Source organism: Artemia sp. Qi Xiang Cuo, chromosome 6 (genome assembly GCF_049724085.1).
Source record: "Artemia sp. Qi Xiang Cuo chromosome 6, ASM4972408v1, whole genome shotgun sequence".
NCBI classification, from domain to species: Eukaryota; Metazoa; Arthropoda; class Branchiopoda; order Anostraca; family Artemiidae; genus Artemia; species Artemia sp. Qi Xiang Cuo.
Window position 1 is genome coordinate 4,895,366 of NC_142799.1, and position 23,197 is coordinate 4,918,562.

Sequence of the window (23,197 nt, forward strand, 5' to 3'; positions counted from 1 at the left end):
GCTGGAGAGTACAGCGATATTATTCTGTGGCTCCTCTCTTAAATGAGATAGGAGGGTTATATCATCAGCAAAATCACCGTCTCAGAATGTGCAGTTTTGGTTCAGCTGAATTCCACCTCTGAAATTACATATTAGAAGCACATAGTCGATGAGAATTACAAATAACACTGGGGAGAGGATACATACTTTGCGGACACCAGACTTCCCACTGAACCATTCGGTAGGGTCCCCATCATCAGTCCGTACAGCACATAACTGATTCTCGTATAGCGTGACAATTATACAAGCAATCTTGTCAGGGAATTTATAATACCGTAGTATTCTCCACAGTGAGTTTCTGTGGACTGACTCAAACGCTTTCAAAGAGTCAATGAAGGCAATAATAATCTCAGTCTGCCATTCGTTTGCTTCGTCTATGTGTACCCTCAAACTGATATCAAATTAGCGCACGATCTCCCTGGTCGAAACCCATGCTTCTCATCTCTTAGTATTGCGTCTACTTTTGACTGAATGTGGTTCAGTAGTACCTGGCAGAAAATCTTACTCTCTACAAACTGCAGAGCGATACCTCGCCAGTTATTGCAGTCGGTTGTGTTGCCTTTCTTAAAGAGCTTGACGATAACCCCTTTCTTCCAATCAATGGGAATACTTTCAGTTTCTCCCATCTGAGAAAGAGCTTTGTAAAGGGGCTCGGCAATGACTTCAGCTCCATACTTCAACAGTTCAGGCTGTAAGCCGTCAACTCCTGCAGCTTTGCCATTCTTAAGCTTATACAATACTTTCATTACTTCAAGCAGGCTTATAGGTTATTCGCTTATGTCAAGTTGGAGGAGCGGTAGCTCAGCCGGAGGGGATACAGGGTTTATAAGCGGCGGAAAATTTAGTACCTCATTGAAGTATTTTTTCCATCTCTTATCAATGTCCTCTTTTTTTGTAAGAAGTTGGCCTGCCTTACCTTCAATCGCAGGTGCCGACTTTCTTAAATCTTCTGTTGTTTCCTTCGTGATACGATAGACTGTCTGACTGTCACCCTTACTGGGGGCTGCCTCTGCTTCAGCTGCCCTTTTCTCAAAAAAGAGCCGTTTGTCAGCTCTAGTTGACCACTTTACGGCCTTGTGTTCTTACTTATATTTAGATTTCAAGAAATCTTTATTCTCGACAGTGGACCCACTCTCGTATGATCCCAGCATGATTTTGGCTTCTTTTTGGTAATTCATAAGTTTCCAAGATTTGTCGCTGATCCACTGCTCATTTTCCTTTTTCGCATAATCGATATTTTCATCGGCGGCACCCCGCACACATTGTATAATAGACTCCCATCTCTCGTTTACTGTTTCTGTTGTGTCTTCAATTAAAAGACTTGCAAACCTATTAGCTAGATTTACACAGTACGCTTGTCGAAGACTCTTGTCCTGGAACTTCTGGACGTCAATGGACTTGAGAGCGTTTTTACATTTTTTCACGGTATTCAGCTTAGGTTTGATACTGGCAATCACCAGTTGGTGATCAGAGTATGAATCTGCACCAAGGTAAGTTCGCAAATCCTCCAGTGGTCGTCTACGACAGTTTTCACTAATATGTTGTCAATCTGGCTTCTTGTAACACCGTCGGGTGAGGTCCAAGTATATTTGTGTACTTCACGGTGAGGCAACCATGATCTACCTACTATCAGGCTACGGCTGGCACACATATCAACCAGACGCACGCCATTATCATTGATAACACCTAGACCATGTCGGCCGAGCACATCAAGCGATAAACTATTATCACTACCAACTTTGGCATTAAAGTCGCTACGCACAACTAATAACATCGTGCTCAGGTACTGTATTGAGTATGTCGTTCAAATAACTATAGAAACTGTCCTTGGTGTTCCCACCAACTTCGTTGGTGGGGCTATAGAATGCAACGACGGTAAGCTTAAGCTGGGAACTTTCAAAACGAGCCTTAAGTATTCTTTGATTATTAGGTACAAATTACAACATCGACTTCTTTGCTTGTTTACTGACAATTAGGGCAAATCCGGTTTCGCGTGTCTTCTCTTTGCCTGAGAAGAAGACTTCATAGTTTTCAACATATATTGAACCAGAGCCAGTCATCCTGGCTTCAGAAATAGCTGCTATTTCAGTCTTATATGATTGAATAATCCTAATCACGCCCTCTAGAATTTTGTGTCATAGGGCGTGTGTCAGAATTAATAGTCCCTGACATTCCAAAAAGCAAGACGAAAAGGTTCATTTGCTGTCGAAAATCGTGTCTGGGAACGGTCATTAGTCGTTTCCAGATAAATCAAATTAGGTCCGAGGCTTTTCGTTGTCGTTCCAAATATTATCTAAAATTTTTACAGGGATAGGAGATTAGCCTATCACTCAACCGTCCTCCTTTTCTGGATTCGGACAGGCTGCTCAGCGAGCTCCGAGAAGCAAGGATCCTAACAGGCGGTTATACATCAGTTGTAGAAAAGATTTGAATAATCTTGCGGCACCTATACCAGCGAGACGATTATAAGAGGTATTTACAATAACAGTGCTCTACCCTACACTATAGTACTCTAATGTCCTTCATAGTATCAAACCTGGCGCAAAAAGAATAAAATAGCCGACATTCTCGTAAAGTCTTGATTCTTCTCGTAAAGACCTTACGAGAATGTCTGCTATGATCCGCAACAATTTTAGCCTAACTGCTTAAAGTTCATTTCTAATCTCTAAAATTTTATTTTGAAGAGAAGTGATAGAGAAGAGCAAATACTAATCCCAAGCCATAGCAACACAGGAACAAATTTACCTGAAAATGGGCCACAGTTCTGATGGCTCCTTGGATATTTGGCATTAAAAACTAATAAGGCAAATTCTTCCAAACGAATTAGAAAAAAAATGAATCGACTTAGTTTGGCTAAACTTTAAATGACTAATATGTGACAGAGCATCTGCGTATGCAATGTTAAGCTTTTAAAACACAATGGAGACATATGAGATATCACGGAGTATACACGAGCAAACAAAAGGTATGGTGACAGTCCTCAACTGCTGTCGGAACTGTATGATTTATTAACGTGTAAGGTCATATACCCTTACGAGTACTACAGCTCCGCCTTGAAGCTAAGTGAGGAAAAATTACGGCCCATCGCAAATTTTTGTGATTCACTTCGCGATCGTCAATACACCACTACCGATTATGAATTTGCCAAGAGGGTTTGGGCAAAGGAAGGGTGTAAAAATGGGTGGGACAATTGTAAAATGTACCTGGCAAGTGATGTATTGACATTGTTGGATGTTGTCTGTGAAAACACGGACAAAATTGATGAACAATTCGGGTTGGATTTAGGGTATTATTTTTTCATTCCTCATCTGGTGATGGATTTGGTTCTTAAAATTAGTGCAGCAAAATTAAGTCTGATTACCAACGTGTACCAGAAGTTGATTGTTGAGAGACCAATGCAAAGAAGACACGGTATCCACAATGGCTAGATCCTAGAGGCCGACCCGACTGGACAAAGCCGCAGTAATGTGTTAAACATCGTTGGCTTAAATATGAATTTTCCTTATCTGTTGGCAATACCTCGCTTTTATTGGCAATGTGAGAATTACGAATGGCTTGACGATCCTTCTGCTCCAGATTTTCCCAATATTCACACTCTTGTGGAAAATGGACCAAAAGGGTGGTTTTTCGAAATTGACAATGAATTTCCTCTGGAACTGCATGACTTAGTAAAAGACTTTGTTTTCTCCTGCATCAATAGACCGGTGCATAGGCACTCGCTGAGTCCCTAAAATTTATCATTAGTATAGAATAAAGGCATGCATTGGAAACCTTCAAAACAAAAGCTTATTGCTGAACTGGAGCCGAAACGGAATATTGTTTTACACTACGTTCTTTTGCAGCGGATGCTTGCCAACGGTTTCAATGTCACAAGAATTCACGGAGCCCTGAAGCACATGAAGACATTAGTTGACACTTTTGTCAACAAAAGCTTTCGAGCGAAAACTAAGGTCGAAAAAGAGATTTTTAAGCTCATTTTAAATTCGGCCCTTGGTAAGATACGCGAGAGTGTGTGAAACAGGAGTCATTTTGACGTTGTGACCGACCCAAAAGAAAGTGCTTGAATCATTGTGGATCCAAACTTCACATCATTCACGATCATAGACTCCAGTATGGTCCTCTTACAAAGGTAAAAAGAAATGTAATTTTAAATAAAAACATTGCCGCTGGCAGTGCCATTTTAGAAATATCAAAGAAACTCATGTTGGAGTTTTATTACAATATGTGCAAACTCCAGTGGCCGAGGGAGGGACAAGTTCAAGTTTCTTATGGGGATACCGATTCTTTATTAATAAAAGTTAAAACAGATAATTTATTGGAAGATTTGGAAAATGGAGAGTACATTAGCTCTCGGATGGACTACACAAACTAGGAAGAGTCTCGCTCTCCAGAGCTATTGAAATGCCAGGCCCCAATTCAATTATTAAAATTAAAATCAGAAACGGGAAGTTATTTGGTAACGCATGGTATTTTTCCCGGTCCGAAGGTGTACTGCGTGGAAACGCCCAATGAGACTACCAAAAAAGTGTGCAAGGGGGTGCCTGAATACTATATAAAGAAAAATTTCAGCATGAGTGTTCATAGGACCTGTACAGATCAAACTTTCGTTCCAAGAGCGAGTGTCATGGCCATTCGCTTTTTAAAATATAAAAACTGTACAGTTCGAGTCGAAAAAAATGCCATGTCCACCATATCGGACAAAGTCTAAGTACTCAAGGGTGGTGTGAGAGTACTACCACATGACCACTATCTTACTTCAGATCGAGTTGAATGTGTATATTATAAAAAGCAACTCGGTCTGGAGAAAGCTCTATAGTTGTGGGAGGGGGACCGTTTTTACGTCAACAGCTCAACACTGCCTTTAATATCTAGTCATTTTTCTGTCACAAGCTCGGCACTGCCTAATTTTTATTAAATTTCATTGCGCAAAGCGGTAATTTTCAAGTGTTTATTTTATTTTTAAAGTTGTTAATATACTTATATGCTGTAAATATATTTTTATGTTGTTGTATATATATTTTTATGTGAATTAAAGAAACCATGTATTCTATTTCCTTTGAATATTTATTCAGCACATTGAGGTTAGGATAGGTCAGTTGCATTTTGACACTGGAAAAGTATGTATCAATTTAAAACACCCTTCAGATCGTTTCTTTGCGGACCGTCCATGTCTGGCAAAACGACACTTTTAACGAAAATCATTCAAAACCGTGATTAAATGTTTATAGAAAACCCCAAAAATATCTATTATTAATATAGTATATTGCAAGAATCTTATGATAGAATAAAGAAGATTGATCCAAGCAAAAAATTCATACAAGGACTTGACATGTTTAATATTATCGCGCCAAACTCGTGGTTGATTATTGACGATTTAGCTGAATCTAGAATGGTCGCGGGAAATTTTAAAATTGTCTACTGTCCGGTCTCATCACGAAAAAATTTCTGTAACTATTGTTCTCCATAATCTCATAAACAGCGTAAATGCATGAGAGCACTTGCTTTGAATTGTACCTACTACATCATCTATAGAGTTGTTCGTGATTCAAGTTCTATCATAACTCTAAACAAACAAATTTATCCTGGTGAACCTAAATTTTTACTTTCCGCACACAATCAAGCGACTAATAAACCTTAGGTTTACATATTATTAGACCTGAAGCAAAACACACCCGAAGAGTTGCGTGTAGTCACTGATATTTTTGATAATTAAATACTGTATATACCTGTAAATAGTAAAAAAGGTCGTTAGTCTCAATCATGACATTGAAGAATCTACACGAACAACGGCATTTATTTTCCGTCCTGACCAATTCAAACCACGACACAGAAAAGCAATTCTCAAGCTTGGTGTTGACAAGGACTGTATTAATCTCTTGTCGGAACTTTGTTTAAATTTAACGGAGGGTAATGTTCAACTATCAGATCGTGTTAAGCAACAGACAAGGCAACATCCATCACTTGTACGTGCTCTAGCTTGCAAAAAGAAAGCAAATAGTCAAAGAAAACACCTTATCGTGAAAAACCACTTAAAGTCAATGTCATTGATCAACACTCTGAAAACAGTGAAACACCGAAAAAGGAAGATTTAATAACAAGTGTTGTAGACTTTATGCCTCAATCCTATCGTGAACAAAGTAAAAGACTCTTGACGTATCTAGCTGAAAATGAACAAACTGGTGAGAAAAAGAATACAGTTATAATCCAGGGCAAGCCTTACAATTTAATTGATTTATTGTTGGATCTGATTGTGAATCGTAAAAGAGTAGACTCTTTTGATAGTCAGTTATATAATTTATTAAAGTAGTCAAATTTTCCTAAAAGTCTTATCGGTAGTAAGCAAATTCTAAAGAAATTAAAAGAACATAGTCCATTAAAGGTAGAAGGTGATTTTAAATCTTTCTTGGAAATCACGCCTAGTGGCGATTTGACACTGTTAACTAGACAAAAGCGAAAACGTATTGATTCGCCTGGTAGTATACCAAAGGGTAGCCGACAGTTACGGTCAAAATGGATCAAATTTGGAATGATTTTATGAAAATATTGGAGAACCAGGAAGTTTAAGTTCATCAACTACTCTTGCACGAGTCACCGGAATTAAAAGAAGCTAGCAAAAGAGTATTTACGAAAGGAATCCAGTTATATTCTTCATCGAAATCATAGGACTAGAGGGCGTGACTATGGAAAAACTAAAGCCTTTTACCCTCGGCATATATTACAAGCTGATCTTTTGACTCTAGACGCGACTCAAAGACGTCATAATAAACCGTACAAGTATATTTTACTCGAAATAAGTCTGTTTAGTCGGTATACATATGAAGTTTTATTCCAAAGAGATTATAGTCAAAGAGAGGCAATGAAGTTGCTGCGGCCCTTGAATCCATCTTTGAACAACATTCATATAAAAAATTCAAACAGACCGTGGAAGCGAATTTGTTAGTCCCCATGTAAACAAATTTTATCAAAATATAATACAATACTGTATCATAGTCATAGTCCTATAAAGGCTGCATTGGCAGAACGTTTAATACGAACTATTCGACTTTTAATGTCAAGATATTGTACATTGAAATGCATTTATTCTTGATTTAGATAAAATCATGCAAATATACTACCAACCTCATCATCGATCCTTGTTTAATACTAGCCCTCAGAAAGTTCCTCATACTGGCAATACGTATTTCCTTAAACAATATTCTAATGAAAAGACGGGGAAGAAAAAATCTAATGTTGGGGATACTGTTCGAATCAATCATACAAGAAATATTTTTGAAAAAGTAAATTACCTGTGGTTTACTGAACTTTTTAAAGTGTCAAAAATTCTAGACACTAGACCAATAACATATTGGGTTCTTTATATAAAAGATGAAGGGATTCTTGGCGGATTTTATGATAATGAATTATAAAAAGTTAAAAACACTGGATTGTATCAAATTGAAAAGGTATTAAAGACTCGTAATCGCCAGGGTAAGTGACAGTTGCTTGTTCGCTGGATAGGATACAACTCTGATTTTGATTTGTCGATACCTGCTGAAGACATTCATAATGTCTGAAGGTTTTTATGGGACATTCGTGTCCAATGTTTCTGATCCTATATTTAGCGATTTAAATAAACCAAGCGATCTTTGGAAAAAATTTCCCCTGCCATTAAATTTGAGGGAAGGTATTAAGTGGCTATTGTAGATTGTATTCTTAAAACAGATATGATATCCTAAGAAAGAATCATACATATGATATAAAAATTAGACCCAATGATTGGCCAATTCTTGACAATCAATATGTAATTAAAAATATGAATTCATTTGAAAACCCCTTTGCCAAATTATCATATAAGGAGTTTCGGAGTATGAATGAATTGTGTCTTGCAATCAACAAAAAAGTTACCCCTCCTAAAAATGGTGCCTTTCAATTCAATTATTCAAACTAAGAGGGGAAAATCTACATTAGTTCGCCCATTGACAACGAAAAGGTTATTCTCAATGATAATCTAAGAGAAGTGCTTGGATTTAAACATAAGGTAATCAACGTTAAAGTGCACGAAGCGCTAGTGGCATGAATCGTGTCATTTTCGCAGAGTTTCCGCCCGCCTTCTTTTCGGACAGTTGTATATATCTTTATACATCCTTTTTCCAGAAATCAAGAGTTGGTAATACCAGTGTCCCCTCATACTTGTTCTTGAACGAAAAATATCTAATGACCATATTCACCACTACAATATAAAGCACCTTAAATACATTTGTGTCTATACTTTTTATTTGGAACTCTGTCAGTTGGCATTGAGGGGTGAATTGGGTGATCCTCTCGCAATAACAAAAGCTTTGGCCTTGATTGCATGTCATTTTCGACCCATTGAGTGGAATAGCTCATAGAACTGAGTTTTTATGTCCTGGTATTGATTACTATGTTGCTACTCAGGGACCACGCCAGTTGGGACATGGATGGACTATTATAGGGATCGTTCGTCAGTGTCCAGGTACGGTCTCGGCAGTTGGTCTGCTAAGCTTTTTCGCTCTGCACTACCCTTGGCTAGACAATATGTTGCACCGATTGCAGCGGATTTTGCGTCCTCTACATTACATGATTTGGGCTCTGGGAAGGATAGTCAAGAAAGTCTTTCGCAAAATCTCAGATCGAGCGCACGACCCATTGGCGAGCGATTGAAACAACGGGGAAAATGTTTAAAAATGAGGAGAAATGCCCCATCACTCATCAGTCTCAAGTCATCCGGAAAGCGTAAAGCATCGAAGTAAGTAAAAAGATCCAAAAAGGATTTCTTTTCCTAAGATGGCATATCTACCAAATAAAGATTCTCATCCTTATGTCACCTCATCTCTAAATCTCTGAAATGCAGAAAATGTAGATGTCAGTATAAAAAATGGATACTATGGACAATTTTACCCGCAACAACCGGTCTCTGAAAATGTACATTTTCAAATTTATTCTAATGAACACTACTTTATCGATTTGAATTCGACAATTATAGATTTAAATGTCATTGCTAAAAAATCGAACAATGAAAAACAAGGTTCGGACGAGGGGCTATCCTAAGAAAATTGTGTACTACATAATTTATTTCGAAAAATAAGTGCCTTCACAAATGGAACACTGGTGAGCACGAGCAATAATCTTTCAAATGATGCAAGTTATATACCAATCATGTTGATGACACCAATATCCAATAAGCAGTTGAGTTGTATGACTATTGAATATGAATATAAAACAAATCCTGATACTACCAATATTCTTGGAGAGGCAACGACTTAAGATTTGCATTTAGTTGGGAAACTAAATCATGAGATATTTAATATATTTCAATGGTTGCCTCCTAAGGTAAAGATTGATATAAAACTACAACTTGCGCCGTCCAATTAAATTCTAAGAAAAGTACTGGACGTTGCATCCCATGTAACAGTCTCTCTCTTGTCGGTAATACTTCTTGAACGAAAACAACAAGTTATGAGTTCTGTGGCTTTGGCAATTTAAAAATTAAGAGCCCGTAGAAATAATTTCAAACTATTACTCCTACCTCCTATAATCATAAATCAGCGTCATTTTAATTCAGGTACAGGTATCTATATTGTTTTATCATGTATTAAAGGCGAAATTCCTTCAAAAATTACGTTAGCTTTTGTAAAAAGTGCTAGCACTGTTGGTTCATGGACGAATTCCCCACATAAATTTAAATTATTTGGACTTTCATCGCTTGTATGTAAAGTACATGGAATTCTACTCTACAATTTATCCTTTGATAAATCCTACAGGACCCTCTGCGAATTGACAATGTAATCCCGAGTTCGAGATTCTCGATTATTCGAAAATTGTATAAATGAAGAAATGCATGCGAAAACGCCTGGCATTTTTGTATTAAATTTGTCTGGTACTTAAGATATGATAACTGTCCGGACTGGAAATGTACGGATAGTGTTTCTTTGCTAAACCATTGAAGGAAAGCATTGCATTAATCTCGCTAAATCAATTTAAAACCTATTAGGAAATTACTCCTGACAGCAGTGTTTTATTAGACTTGACACCATGAACACGGAACAAATAATTGATTTATTTAACATGGACCCCTACATGTCCAAATATAAATCTTATTGTCAAACTTCAGATTTCCTGGAGCATATTCAACATGCTGATAATTCCCTAATTACTGTTAATAGCAGTCTGTCGACTGTAAAGATGGGCCAATGGTTATGCATCTTTAAAAAAAGAAGCAATATAAAATTTTTTGATCCGCTTGGACAGCCGTATACATTTTACGCACATCATATTAAAAATTTTCTCGAGCTTAGCAGAAAATCCATTATTCAAAATCAGAAGCGGGTACAAAATCTATCAACGGAAACTGTGGTTTTCATGCCCATTTATATTTTTGTTTTCGAAGTCGTAGACATAAGTCGTTACATGGAATTTATCAAGATTTGTGGTGACAATCCTCGATTGAACGACTTTCTAGTTGATAATGCTCTTTCTTACCTCTATAATATAAATTTCGGTGTCCTAAAACTGAAATACTTTAAAAATGTATGTAATTTTTTTATTAATAAAATTTGTATACAAAATACTGTGTCCTTTAGTTTTCTTCTTCTACGTATAGGTAATCATCCGAAACGGTAAGTGGTGGTAGCTCGTCTGGATTCAACATGTATTCGTCTTGACGTGCAAAGTCAGGGTCATATTTTCTTTAATATAGGGTAACTTCATTTTTATTAGATCTCTTTGTAGAGTCAATAATACTACTCTGATTCATATGATAAAATTCACGTGCTTTAAGTTGTTTATTTGAGGCAATGTCACATACAAATGCTTATATAAAGAATCACTTTCTGTAACAGCCAAGTAAAAGTCCTTTGGTTTATAATCAAAAAGTAGCCAATACCTTCGCAATGATGTCATAAAGACCAGACTCATTTATTATTCAAACAGTTGAAGCGTAGACCTGGTTCTTCTTCCCAAAATAATTTAAAGCCAAGACGATACAAGTCTCTTAAAAATAAACTGAACACACGTTTAGGGATTTTCGCAATCAAGCCAGGATAAGTATTTTCCCATCGATTACATTTATCCTAGTGACAATTGGAGCATAAGAATCCTCTATTATGAGAGTCAAAAATCTCTTCAGGACAAGAATTACAGTCTTTAATTTGCACAGCATATACTATATGCAATTGACATGGACTGCATAATTTATAGTTTTCATTATACTCATCAGCAAAAGTACAATTCTCAGAGGATGACCTGCGTCCCAAAGTATACAAGCATAATGGGCATGTGTAAAACATTTTTCGATGTTGACACTCTCACTTCCAAAAACAAACTGACTCTCAAACAACATCTCCTAGAAGCGTTACAAAATGGCCGTCTATGTAGTGGTTAAGAGCAAAACCAGAATATCATTTTGTCTCAGTCAATATATCTATAAATAAAGCTTGGGGACAACGATGACGATAGTCCAGAGAAGGGCCCCACTATTAACAGGTTTTTGTATCTGCTGAGCTTAAGTTTAAAATGGCCTTTACTTTTCTTTGAAAAACCTATTTTTCAGAAAGTTTTTTTTTTAATTAATAGCTAGAAATATTCTTGAAAGTTTTAAAGGAGCAAATTCGATATAAAGTTAGAAATTCTAGGGCTGTTCTAGAGCTATACAAAATGTGGTTCAATCCCACTTTCTAGGGCTATAATGATAGAAAGTACGTGAGGGCTAGGACACGTGCTGCAGTTGAAGGATTGCCAAAGATTGTCCTTGTTTACCAACCATCTAAGACCAAACGAGGTTCTTGTCTATTATTCAGAAAACACCAAGAATTTGGATCTGCAAGATCAGACAATAACCGGTCTGTAATCGGATACTATTAACTTAGGCTCAAAGAAAAAACTATGGTAAATTTTTTATTATTCATATTATTGACTTACGAATAAAGTAAGCATACCACTCAATGCCTTTTTTATGCCCTTCCCAATAAAATTTTTTGTCGCAAATGAATTTTACCCCCACCCCTATATATACCAACTCAGGGTATATATTTGCATGTTAGGAGGGAGGGGGTAAATTTTATTCCTCATGTAAATGAGAGGTAGGTTCAACCCCCCCCCCTAATGTGCAAATACAGACTCTGAATTGGTATATATAGGGGTGGGGGTGAAATTCAGTTCCGACAAAAATGATTATTATATTTGAAAAGAGCATAAAAAAAGGCGTCGAGTGATATGTTAACTTTATTTGTAAGTCAATAATATGGATAACGAAAAAGTTACCAAAACTACGTTGTGGTTTTGTTTTAATTAAATATCTAATATATAGAGTTGGTATTTGGCTAGATTAGGTTACATTTTGCATGCACCGTCGTTATATTTTAGCCCCCCCCCCCGAATATGAAAGTATATTGCCCAAACTACATGTATCCTATCTATCCCCCAAGCGTCTCACTTGTTTCACCCCGTATATCCAAAAATTGAATCAACTTGGGGGGTTTCTGAATAATGGACAAGTAGGCTACCTCAAACGAAAACCAGGCTATCAGCTAATGAAGTTAACAGTTGTCACAAGGAAATATTTAAGGGAAATAAGAACTTCTTGGGAGGGTTTTAAAAGGGGTTCAGTTGCACGAGGGCTTAGTTGCACGGTGGTTCAATTGCACGGTGGTTCAGCTACAGGGGTTCAGTTGCTTGGGGTTCAGTTACACGGTGGTTCAGTTACAATGGAACCTTCGTTTGTGCTTCTCATCCATGACCATCCCAAAGCGGGGGATTTAAAGTAAAGCGATTTAAAGTATCAAAGACGTTGAAGACAAAATCTGATTGGTTGAAATTGGTTAAATGGGAACATACACTGCCATAATATCAAACAGTTCGTGGTAACTAACTGTAAGTAAGGAGCGACCCGGCTCAATGGTAACCGAAACTCTAAAAAACGGAATTTGGATACCAATAGATACATCAAAAGAATTAGACTTTATTTCTGAGTTCAAATATATAAATTTCATCAAGTTTGATATTGCCCATCAAAAGTTACGCGCCTGAGAAAATTTGGCTGATTTTCGAAAAAAGGGGGAAAGATCCCCTAAAAATTATTGAAGCTTAAAGAAATTCTTACCATCATATTCAGCGTATTAGAGAACCCTACTGTAGAGGTTTCAAGCTCCTATTTACAAAAATATGGAATTTTGTATTTTTTGCCAGAAGAAAGATCACAGGTGCGTGTTTAATTGTTTTTTTCCCCAGGGGTAATCGTATTGACCCAGTGGTCCTAGAATATCGTAAAAGGGCTCAATGGAACGGAAATTAAAAGTTCTAGTTCCCTATTTAAGTGACCAAAAAAAATGGAGGGCTACTAGGCCCCCTCCCACGCTCATTTTTTTCTCAAAGTCACCCAATTAAAATTTTGAGATAGCCATTTTGTCCAGCATAGTCGAAAATCTAATAAATATGTCTTTTACGATGACTTAATCCCTCACAGTTCCCAGGGGAAGGGCTGCAAGTTATGAACTTTGCCCATTGCTTACATATTGTATTGGTTATTGGGACGTATACAGACATTTTCAGGAAGAATTTTTTTCTGGCGGAGGGGGGGGAGGGCTGGAGGAGGGTGTTACTCGGAAGAATCTTTCCGTGGAGGATGTTTCTTTGGGGCAAGGGACATTTCTATGAAGGGGGCGCCAGATTTCCAAGCATTATTTAAAAAACGATCAGAAATTAAATAAAAAAAAAACAGTTTTTTCAACTGAAAGTAAGAAGCAACATTAGAACTTAAAATGAACATAAATTATTACGTATATGAGGGGGTTCTCCCCCAAGTCAATACCTCGCTCTTTACGCAACAATTTTTTTTAGTGCTTTTAAAAGAGCTATCTATTCTAATTAAACGGCCTTTGTGATTCAGGGGTTTGTGAATTAAAACTTTTTTTAACTTTTAACGTATTGAGCGTGGTTTTGACTAAGGGGAGAACCCCATCATATACGTAATAAAAAAAAAACAATAAAAAAACAAGCGATACGGCTCAATAGTAATCGAAACTTTTAAAAACGGAACTTTGATGTCAATAAATGTATCAAAAGAATGGGCTTATAATGATGATTCTAAATATATGAATTTTATTAAGTTTAGCATTACTCATCAAAGGCTACGAGCCTGAGAAAATTTACCTGATTTTTTAAAGATGGGGGAAACATCCCCTAAAAGTGAAAAAGTTTTAATGAAAACCACACCGTCAGATTCAGCGTATCAGAAAACCCTATAACATAGGTTTCAAGCTCATATCTGCAAAAATCTGCAATTGTGTATTTTTTGCCAGAAGAAAAATATACAAATATAGAAGTTCATTACGTAAGTTAACTTTTAAACTACGTCAGAACAAAATTTATAGACAGCCATTAATCAAAAGAAAAGTAAATTTTTTCTACAAATTTTGTTTACTTATTCAATGCCGGCGAGCCAAAATAAAAGCTGCATTAACTAAAAAACGATCAGAAATTAAATGAAAAAACAAGTTTTTTAAACTGAAAGTATGGAGCGACATTAAAACTTAAAACTAACAGAAATTATTCCGTATATGAAAGGGGCTGTGCCCTCCTCAACGTCTCGCTCTTTACGCTAAAGTTTTTATTGTTTAAAAAAAAGAGTTGTGAGAAAGTCAAACTTTAGCGTGAAGAGCGAGGCGTTGAGGAGGGCAAAGCGCCTTTCATATACGGAATAATTTCTGTTCGTTTTAAGTTTTAATGTCGCTCCTTACTTTCAGTTTAAAAAACTTGTTTTTTTTATTTAATCTTCAAAAGGCAGGAACAAGCGAGAGCGTAATTTGAAATTGATCTCAATAGGCACTTACGGAGCTTTTGGTAATTGCTGGCGCAAAATTGAAGAAAAAACATTGCGTGAGAAAACTCAGGGAAATATTATCCAAAAACATATGGCACCAAATAACTTAAGAAGGTGCAGCTTTCCTTGAAGGTTTAATTTTCTTTGGGAATTAGCAAATTTTTCAAGCTAAAATGGGTTGCCAAACTAATTTCTTTTGCTTATCTAATTTCCCAGTTGAACGTGGCAACATTGACGAAAATGTGGTTCTACCCCAAATTAAATAAAAAAAACAAGTTTTTTAAACTGAAAGTAAGGAGCGACATTAAAACTTAAAACGAACAGAAATTATTCCGTATATGAAAGGGGCTGTGCCCTCCTCAACGCCTCGCTCTTTACGCTAAAGTTTGACTTTCTTACAACTCTTTTTTTAAACAATAAAAACTTTAGCGTAAAGAGCGAGGCGTTGAGGAGGGCACAGCCCCTTTCATATGCGGAATAATTTCTGTTCGTTTTAAGTTTTAATGTCGCTCCTTACTTTCAGTTTAAAAAACTTTTTTTTTATTTAATTTCTGATCGTTTTTTAGTTAATGCAGCTTTTATTTTGGCTCGCCAGAATTGAATAAGTAAACAAAATTTGCATAAAAAAATTTACTTTTCTTTTGCTTAATGGCAGTCTCTAAGTTTCGTTCTGACGTAGTTTACAAGTTAACTTACGTAACGGACTTCTATATTCGTATATTTTTCATCTGGCAAAAAATACACAGTTGCAGATTTTTGCAGATATGAGCTTGAAACCTATGTTATAGGGTTTTCTGTCACGCTGAATCTGACGGTGTGATTTTCATTAAAATTTTTTCACTTTTAGGGGATGTTTCCCCCCTCTTTAAAAAATCAGGTAAATTTTCTCAGGCTTGTAGCCTTTGATGAGTAATGCTAAACTTAATAAAATTCATATATTTAGAATCAGCATTATAAGCCCATTCTTTTGATACATTTATTGACATCAAAGTTCCATTTTTAAAAGTTTCGATTACTATTGAGCCGTATCGCTTGTTTTTTTATTGTTTTTTTTATTAAGTATATGTTATTACGTATATAACGGGGTTCTCCCCTTAGTCAATACCGCGCACTTTAAGTTAAAAATTAAAATAAAATTTTAATTAACAAACCTCTGAATCACAAAGGCCTTTTAATTAGAATATATAGATCTTTTAAAAGCAATAAAAAAAACTGTTGCTTAACGAGCGTCGTATTGACTTGGGGGAGAGCCCCCTCATATACGCAATAATTTATGTTCATTTTAAGTTCTAATGTTGCTTCTTACTTTCAGTTGAAAAAACTGGTTTTTTTTAATTTAATTTCTTATCGTTTTTTAAATAATGCTTGGAAATCTGGCGCCCCCTTCATAGAAATGTCCCTTGCCCCAAAGAAACATCCTCCACGGAAAGATTCTTCCGAGTAACCCCCTCCTCTAGCCCCCCCCACCAGAAAAAAAATTCTTCCTGAAAATATATGTATACTTCCCAATAACCAATACAATATGTAAGCAATGGGCAAAGTTCATAACTTGCAGCCCTTCCCCTGGGAACTGTGGGGGATTAAGTCATCGTAAAAGACATATTTATTAGATTTTCGACTATGCTGAACAAAATGGCTATCTCAAAATTTTAATTGGGTGACTTTGAGAAAAAAATGAGCGTTGGAGGGGGCCTAGTTGCCCTCCATTTTTTTGGTCACTTAAAAAGGGCACTAGAACTTTTAATTTCCGTTCCAATGAGCCCTCTTACGATATTCTAGGACCATTGGGTCAATACGATTACCCCTGGAAAAAAATAAAATAAAAGGTAAACACGCACCCGTGACCTTTCTTCTGGCAAAAATGAAAATCCGCATTTTTGTAGATATGAGCTTGAAACCGCTACAGTAGGGTTCTCTGATAAGCTGAATCTGATGGTGTGATTTTCATTAAGGTTCAATAACTTTTAGGGGGTCTTTCCCCCTTTTTTTGAAAATCAGCCCAATTTTCTCAGGCGCGTAACTTCTGATGGGTAAGATCAAAATTGATGAAATTTATATATTTGAAATCATAAATAAAATCTGATTATTTTGATGTATATATTGGTATCAAAATTCCGTTTGTTAGAGTTTCGGTTACCATTGAGCCGGGTCGATCCTTACTTACAGTTCGTTAACAGGAACTGTTTGAAAATCATAATTTTGAATCAATCAAAACACAATTCCAAGTAGATCTTCCGATTCAAGTATGAATAGGTCAAAGATAGGTCCAGAGGACAAAGAGTGCTTTATATTGAGTATTGAAAGGGTGCTGAATAATACCCTTTTTTCGTGTTTCATTGAAAAAATTGGATAAAATGACAAAATGCCCCCCTCCCTAGATTTTGAAAAATGTAATTATCCCCTACTCTATTTTCGTGAATTCACACCCCCTGATTCGAAGCTTCAAATGCAGTCCCCTCCCCCATTTTTGGAAAAGGAAACGATATCCCCTAAGCATTTAAGGACTATGCAAAAATGTTTTCAATTGGAAATTTTATTTTTCCAGTTCAAATGTTATTTTATTTTCTCGCTTGGATTTTATAGTTTTTTTTTATAGGAACGTTTACAAATAAAGCCTTAACAAAAAATCTTAAAAATTTTCGGGAATAAAATTTATTTTAGACAAAAACTTGTCATGAAAATCATTTAAAATAAACAAGTTAGCGTTTCGTGTAGATTCCAAATATGTGACATTGTATATGAGCAAGGTAATCTTACGAAAGTTCTTCCATCTGGAGGGGGAGGGGACAAAAGTTTAAAAAAAGTCTTTATGCCAAAAATATAGAATATATTTCCAAATTACGCAAAATTTTGCACCTTTGTGTGAATTTGGTCTGCTAGACGGAGAATGGGCTAAAATAGCCTAACTCTCTGCCATCTCCATTACGCACTTTGTCTATCAGTTTCATTTGCCGTACCCGGGCTAGCCTGCTTGATAGGCTACCTCATCAAGTCTCCGAAAAAGAGCACCAAAAAGGGGAGGGTAGAGGGGGGTTTTGCAAGCTTCCTCCCCTTTGACGACTCAAAACTAATACAAAACTTATTTCGTAACATTTGGGAAATATGCAACGATTTTATTAACGCTTTATGAAACTGTTAGTTCCCCCTTTGATTTTTCATTCCAGCCCCTATTCCCCACCCTAAAAAATGTATGTCGGTGCCCTTGCTGAAAAAGATGCTAAAATGTATGTTTTTTTCTTATAAGTATATTATTATAATATTACTTATTGGAAAACCCGTCACACAAAACAAGGAAAAGACAAAGCAATAAAAGAAAAAAAAGAAGAAATACACATACACTTAGCAGTTGTAAATGACAGATAGTATTTTTTTTATTATTTTCTTAGGTGATTAATGCATGTTATTTTGTGAGATTGAATTAGGCTTGAGTGGTTCTTGGCCGCTCGTGCTAAGATAAGGACGTTCCACACTTGTTGATTCCTACCAGTTGGCAATGCCCGTTGCGTGCGAGAGGCGGGGTAAAGAATTTTGATCCATTTACTACTCCGCTCGTTAGAATTAGTTTCATCAGTATTGTTGGCTTAAAGAGTCTGATTTGGATACATGGGTTGCAGATGTGAAAGTTGTCATGTTGTTGAGAATACTTCTACTGGTCCTTCTTCTCGGTGAGTTTAATACCACGATTATTGTTGAGTTTTTTTAGTAATTGGAAATGTTTCAGAATAACGGCACTTGTCTAAAATATGAAACATACTCGAGAATTTCGATCGCAAATGATTCGAACATGAGACAAGAAACTGGTCAAGTAACTTCGGTACTTGTTTACTATCCAGTAAACACGCGATAAGTGAATTTTCGTTAATGCTAATGAAATAAAACAAAGTAGGATCAAAATATAATAGTTCAGAAGCAGATTTGGGCTATATATTTGCACATTAGGGGGTGGGGGTAAATCCTAGCATATATTAAATACGTAACCTAACCTATGTACCTTTTTTTGCCCCTTCAACCCCAAAAAAAACAAAGTTTAAATAATTTTCACGGAGTGAGCAATATCTCACTAGGCAGCGAAAACCTGTTTTTCATACAGCATCTTTGAGATTTTGATGCGGTCTTTATCGCGTGTTTACTGGGTTCTAAACAAGTACCACAGCTTCTTTACACCAGAGGATTAGCTTTTGCTTGGTTGGGAAATAAATTGTAGCTACATTTTATATAAGTATTTAGTTAGTATTTTGGTTAGGTTAGGGTAGGTTAGAATAGGTTTGTTTAGGTTACGTATTTAATACATGCTATACTTTACCCCTCCTAATATGCAAATATACAGCCCTAATTTGTTTGTAAACCATTATATTTTTATCATATTTTGTTTTATTTCATTAGCATTAACCAAACTTCACTTCTCGCGTGTGTTTTATATAATAGACAAGTACCAGAATAACAATCTATATTATAAAAGGTATTTTGTGGTTGGCCAGTTCTGAAGAAAAAATGCGATACAAATTAACCGGATTATTGAGGTATTCCGACTAAATTTATTTCCAATTAACCGAATATTGAGATAGCTAAAAAATAGACATATAACTCTAGGATCAGAATTTCATCCTTAATCCAAGCAACAAAAACACGAAGAACAATAGGGAATTCTTTTTGTAAGACAGTGAATATAATTTGAATGAATATTTCGGCCCTATGTCCAAGGGCCGTCTTCAGCAAGACAAAAATATATAAACATATATAAAGGCCATGCTGCAGACGAGTCTTTGACATAGGGCCGAAATATTCATTCAAATTATCTTCAATGTCTTACAAAAAGAATTCCCTATTGTTCTTAGAGTTTTTGTTGTTTGTGATGTAAAGGCAGTGTGGTCTTCGTCGCTATTTCATCCTTAATCCAAATATAGCATTCATTTGCTATGCAAATGGGATCCCCCCCCTCCCCCCCCACCAAACTTCGATTGTGCAACCTGGATTAAATATATACACTGATTTTCCCATTGTCTCGTTAAACTGTTTAACCAATTTGAAGTAAAGAGTGATGTATGGAAAATTCAGTGTTTATGTACAAGCCAGGCTATATATTTGACGCTTAGGAGGGAGATGGAGGTAAAATTAATTTGCGATGGGATTATGTTATATTTGGATTCAAGATGAAATTCTAATTATAAAGGTATGTCTATTTCTTAACTATCTCAATATTCAGTTAATCAGAAAATGTACTGAATATTCCGTATTTTATACTATTTCCAAATATCAAGTTTGTTTTACTGACATTGCCCCTTTCGTTTTCTAGTGTATAGGGTGCCGAACCGACGTTTCAGTTACTGGGTCTTCTTTACAGGGACAAGTGGCAGGCCTGCCGTACAGCATTGCGGCAGTGGGGATCAATCCTTGGCCTCATATTGCTAAGCAGAGCATTAATCCACTGCGCTATGACAAACTGCTCCGAAATAAAGACATAGAAATATATAAAACAAAAACTAAAAGAAAACAATGAAATTCTTACTTTAAAATTCCAATTCTTATATCGGTACTGGTGCATTATACCTAACACACGAAAGAAGTCAAGTTTCGTTAATGCTGATGAAATAAAATAGAATGAATATATAATAGTTTAGAAGCATATTTGGCCTATATTTTTGCACATCAGGGGGGTGGGGGGTCAAAACATAGCATATATTAAATAGATAACCTAACCTTGGTATCTTCCCCCCCCTAAACTAAAAAAACAACAGTTTAAATATTGTAATTCAATGGGAAACCCCGCTTTGTGATCAATTTAGATAGCAAATACCCGTTTTACGGGTCTCCATGTCTGCATTCCTTGGACAGTCTATAGCGTTGTGTTAGGTATAAAGCACCAGTTCCCTTATATCTAAATTTTATAATAGTTCCAAATAATATGTTTTATCCAATATTGTAACCACAGGCGAAACTACGTCTCATCCGAGTCGAGGTTGCGAAAACCCGTTTTAAAAAAGAGCCTATGACTTGACGAGATTCAATTAACGGATAAAAATATTATTGGGGTTATATCTGGAGCCATCAGAAGGGGTGGGGGGATTGTCAAAAAAGAGACCATAATATTTGAAATTGCATAAAATAAGGAATACAAAGGTATCACCTACTTTTACTTATTAGCATGCTTCCTTCAGGAGGGGACAACCACTACACATTTACCGAATAAAGTATAGGTTTGAAAGGTTTTTGAGATTGTATATTTTTTCTTGTACAGTATTTCTGGTACTTATCGGTTATACAATAAACACTCGAGAATTTCTATCTCAAATGATGCGAACATGACACAAGAAACTCGTCAAGCAACTTTTTTATACCAGAGAATTAGCTTTGGCTGGGTTGGAAAATAAATTTTATGGGTACTAGTGCATTAGATGGGCCTTTAAAAATAAACCAGTAAAAAAAAACGCGCCCATTCAAGAGACCGCTGTAGAGTAATACAATGCAAGGCTTGGTTTTCATTGCGTTTACGATATTTAAACTGTTTTTTTTGGGGGTTTAGGGGGGGGGGAGGTACCTAGGTTAGGTTAGGTTACGTATTTAATATATGCTATGCTTTACCCCCCACCCCACCCCCAAAGCGAAAAAATATAGCCCAAAATTGTTTCTAAACAATGATATATTCAACCAATTTTATTTTATTTCATTAGCAATAAAAAAACTTGACTTTTTAGAAAGGCCCATATAATGCACCAGTACCATTGTATGTATATTTTATTTAAGTATTTAGTTGGTATTTTGGTTAGGTTAGGTATGGTTAGGCTAGGTTAGAAATGGTTTGTTTAGGTTACGTAGTTAATATATGCTATGTTTTATCCCACTCCCCTAATGTTCAAATATATAGCCGAAATTTGTTTCTAAACTATTATATTTTCATAATAATTTTGTTTTATTTCATTAGCATTAACCGAACTTCACTTTTCGAGTGTTTATTATATAACTGATAAGTACCGTTTTCTAAATCAGTATAAATTGACGTAAATGTTACGAAAAATAACGTTAAAAACTAAAATACTGCAATACTGGTGTATTCAGGCCATATTTATTGTTTCCAAAAATTATGTCGGTTATTTTTCTTGTAATGCAGTATTTTCTGTGACATTTTTCTTCTTTTGAAATCGTTTTAATGCAAAAAGGGATTTGGAATTCTGACATGTTAGGAAATTTCGTTTTTAACATGCCAATTTAAGATCACGCTCGGGAGTTTCAACCAGAAGGAACCAGGGAAAGGGCGATTGGCTCCTCCCAGGTTTTTGAAAATACCTTTTTGGCATGTTCATTAAAAAACACTGAAAAAACTATCCTCCTCTTAGATTTCGAAAGATATCATTTTGTTCGTATTAATGTTAAAAATCGAAAAAGTCCTTGTCCCCCCTTGCATTTTCTTGGAATGGTAATGCTAGTTATACTTTCCTTGAGCATATACTGGAACTATCAACGAAAATAAAGAAAAGAAAAAAAAAATAACAACTTCCTATTGATAGAAAATTGGCTTTAAATAGAAAATCAAATAAAACAAAACGAGCTTTTTCTACTGAAAGTAAGCAGAAACATTAAAACTTAAAACCAACAGAAATTATCACGTATATGAGGGGGTCCCACCCTCTTCAGTGCCTCGCCCTTTACGCTGAAGTTTGGCTTTTCTTTCCAATTATTTAAGAATGACTCCCGATACCCAAGAACCGTTTAATTAGAATAATAAGCTTTTTACAATTTCAAAAAGTGCTTTAGCATAAAGAGCGAGGTACTGAGGATGAAGCAATCCCCTCATATAAATAACAATTTCCGTTCGTTTTGAGTTTTAATGTTGCTCCTTAACTTGTTTTTAAAAAAAACTTGTTTTTTTAATTTCTGATAGTTTTTTAGTTAATGCTGGGAAATCCAGCTCTCCCTGCTATGGAAATTCCCTTCCCCCACGAAAACTCTTTCATGGAAAGATCCTCCTACGTAAGCACCCCCCTTCCCTCAGAAAATATCATTATACTTACCTATAGGCAATACTATATGTAAGCAATGACCAAAGTTCATAACTTGCAGCCATTTCACCGGGGGGCTGTAGGGGGTCAAGTCATCCTCAAAGACATAGTCGTTAGATCTTTCGACCATGCTAAAGAAAATGGCTACCTCAAAATTTTCATCCAAAAATTTTGGGTAAAAAAGCCGGGTGGGAGGGGGTCTAGTTGCCCTCCAATATTTTTGGTCACTTCAAAAGAGCAGTAGAACATCTTGTTTCCAATCAAATGAGCCGTCTTTCGATCTTCTAGGATTACTGGTTCGATACGATCATACCTGAAAAAAACAAATATGCACGCATCCGTGATCTTG

At 36.0% G+C, this 23,197-nt stretch overlaps 1 protein-coding gene across 1 annotated transcript in view; it reads left to right on the top strand.

The window, feature by feature from the left end:
- Positions 1–18,375: 18,375 nt before the first annotated feature.
- Positions 18,376–23,197, top strand: part of LOC148950805 (kin of IRRE-like protein 3) — a 162,290-nt gene continuing 157,468 nt past the window's right edge. Inside the window, exon 1 of the mRNA XM_089090465.1 lies at positions 18,376–18,519. Coding sequence (XP_088946591.1) covers positions 18,483–18,519 — 37 coding nt within the window. The 5' untranslated portion in view covers positions 18,376–18,482. The remainder of the gene's footprint in view (positions 18,520–23,197) is intronic.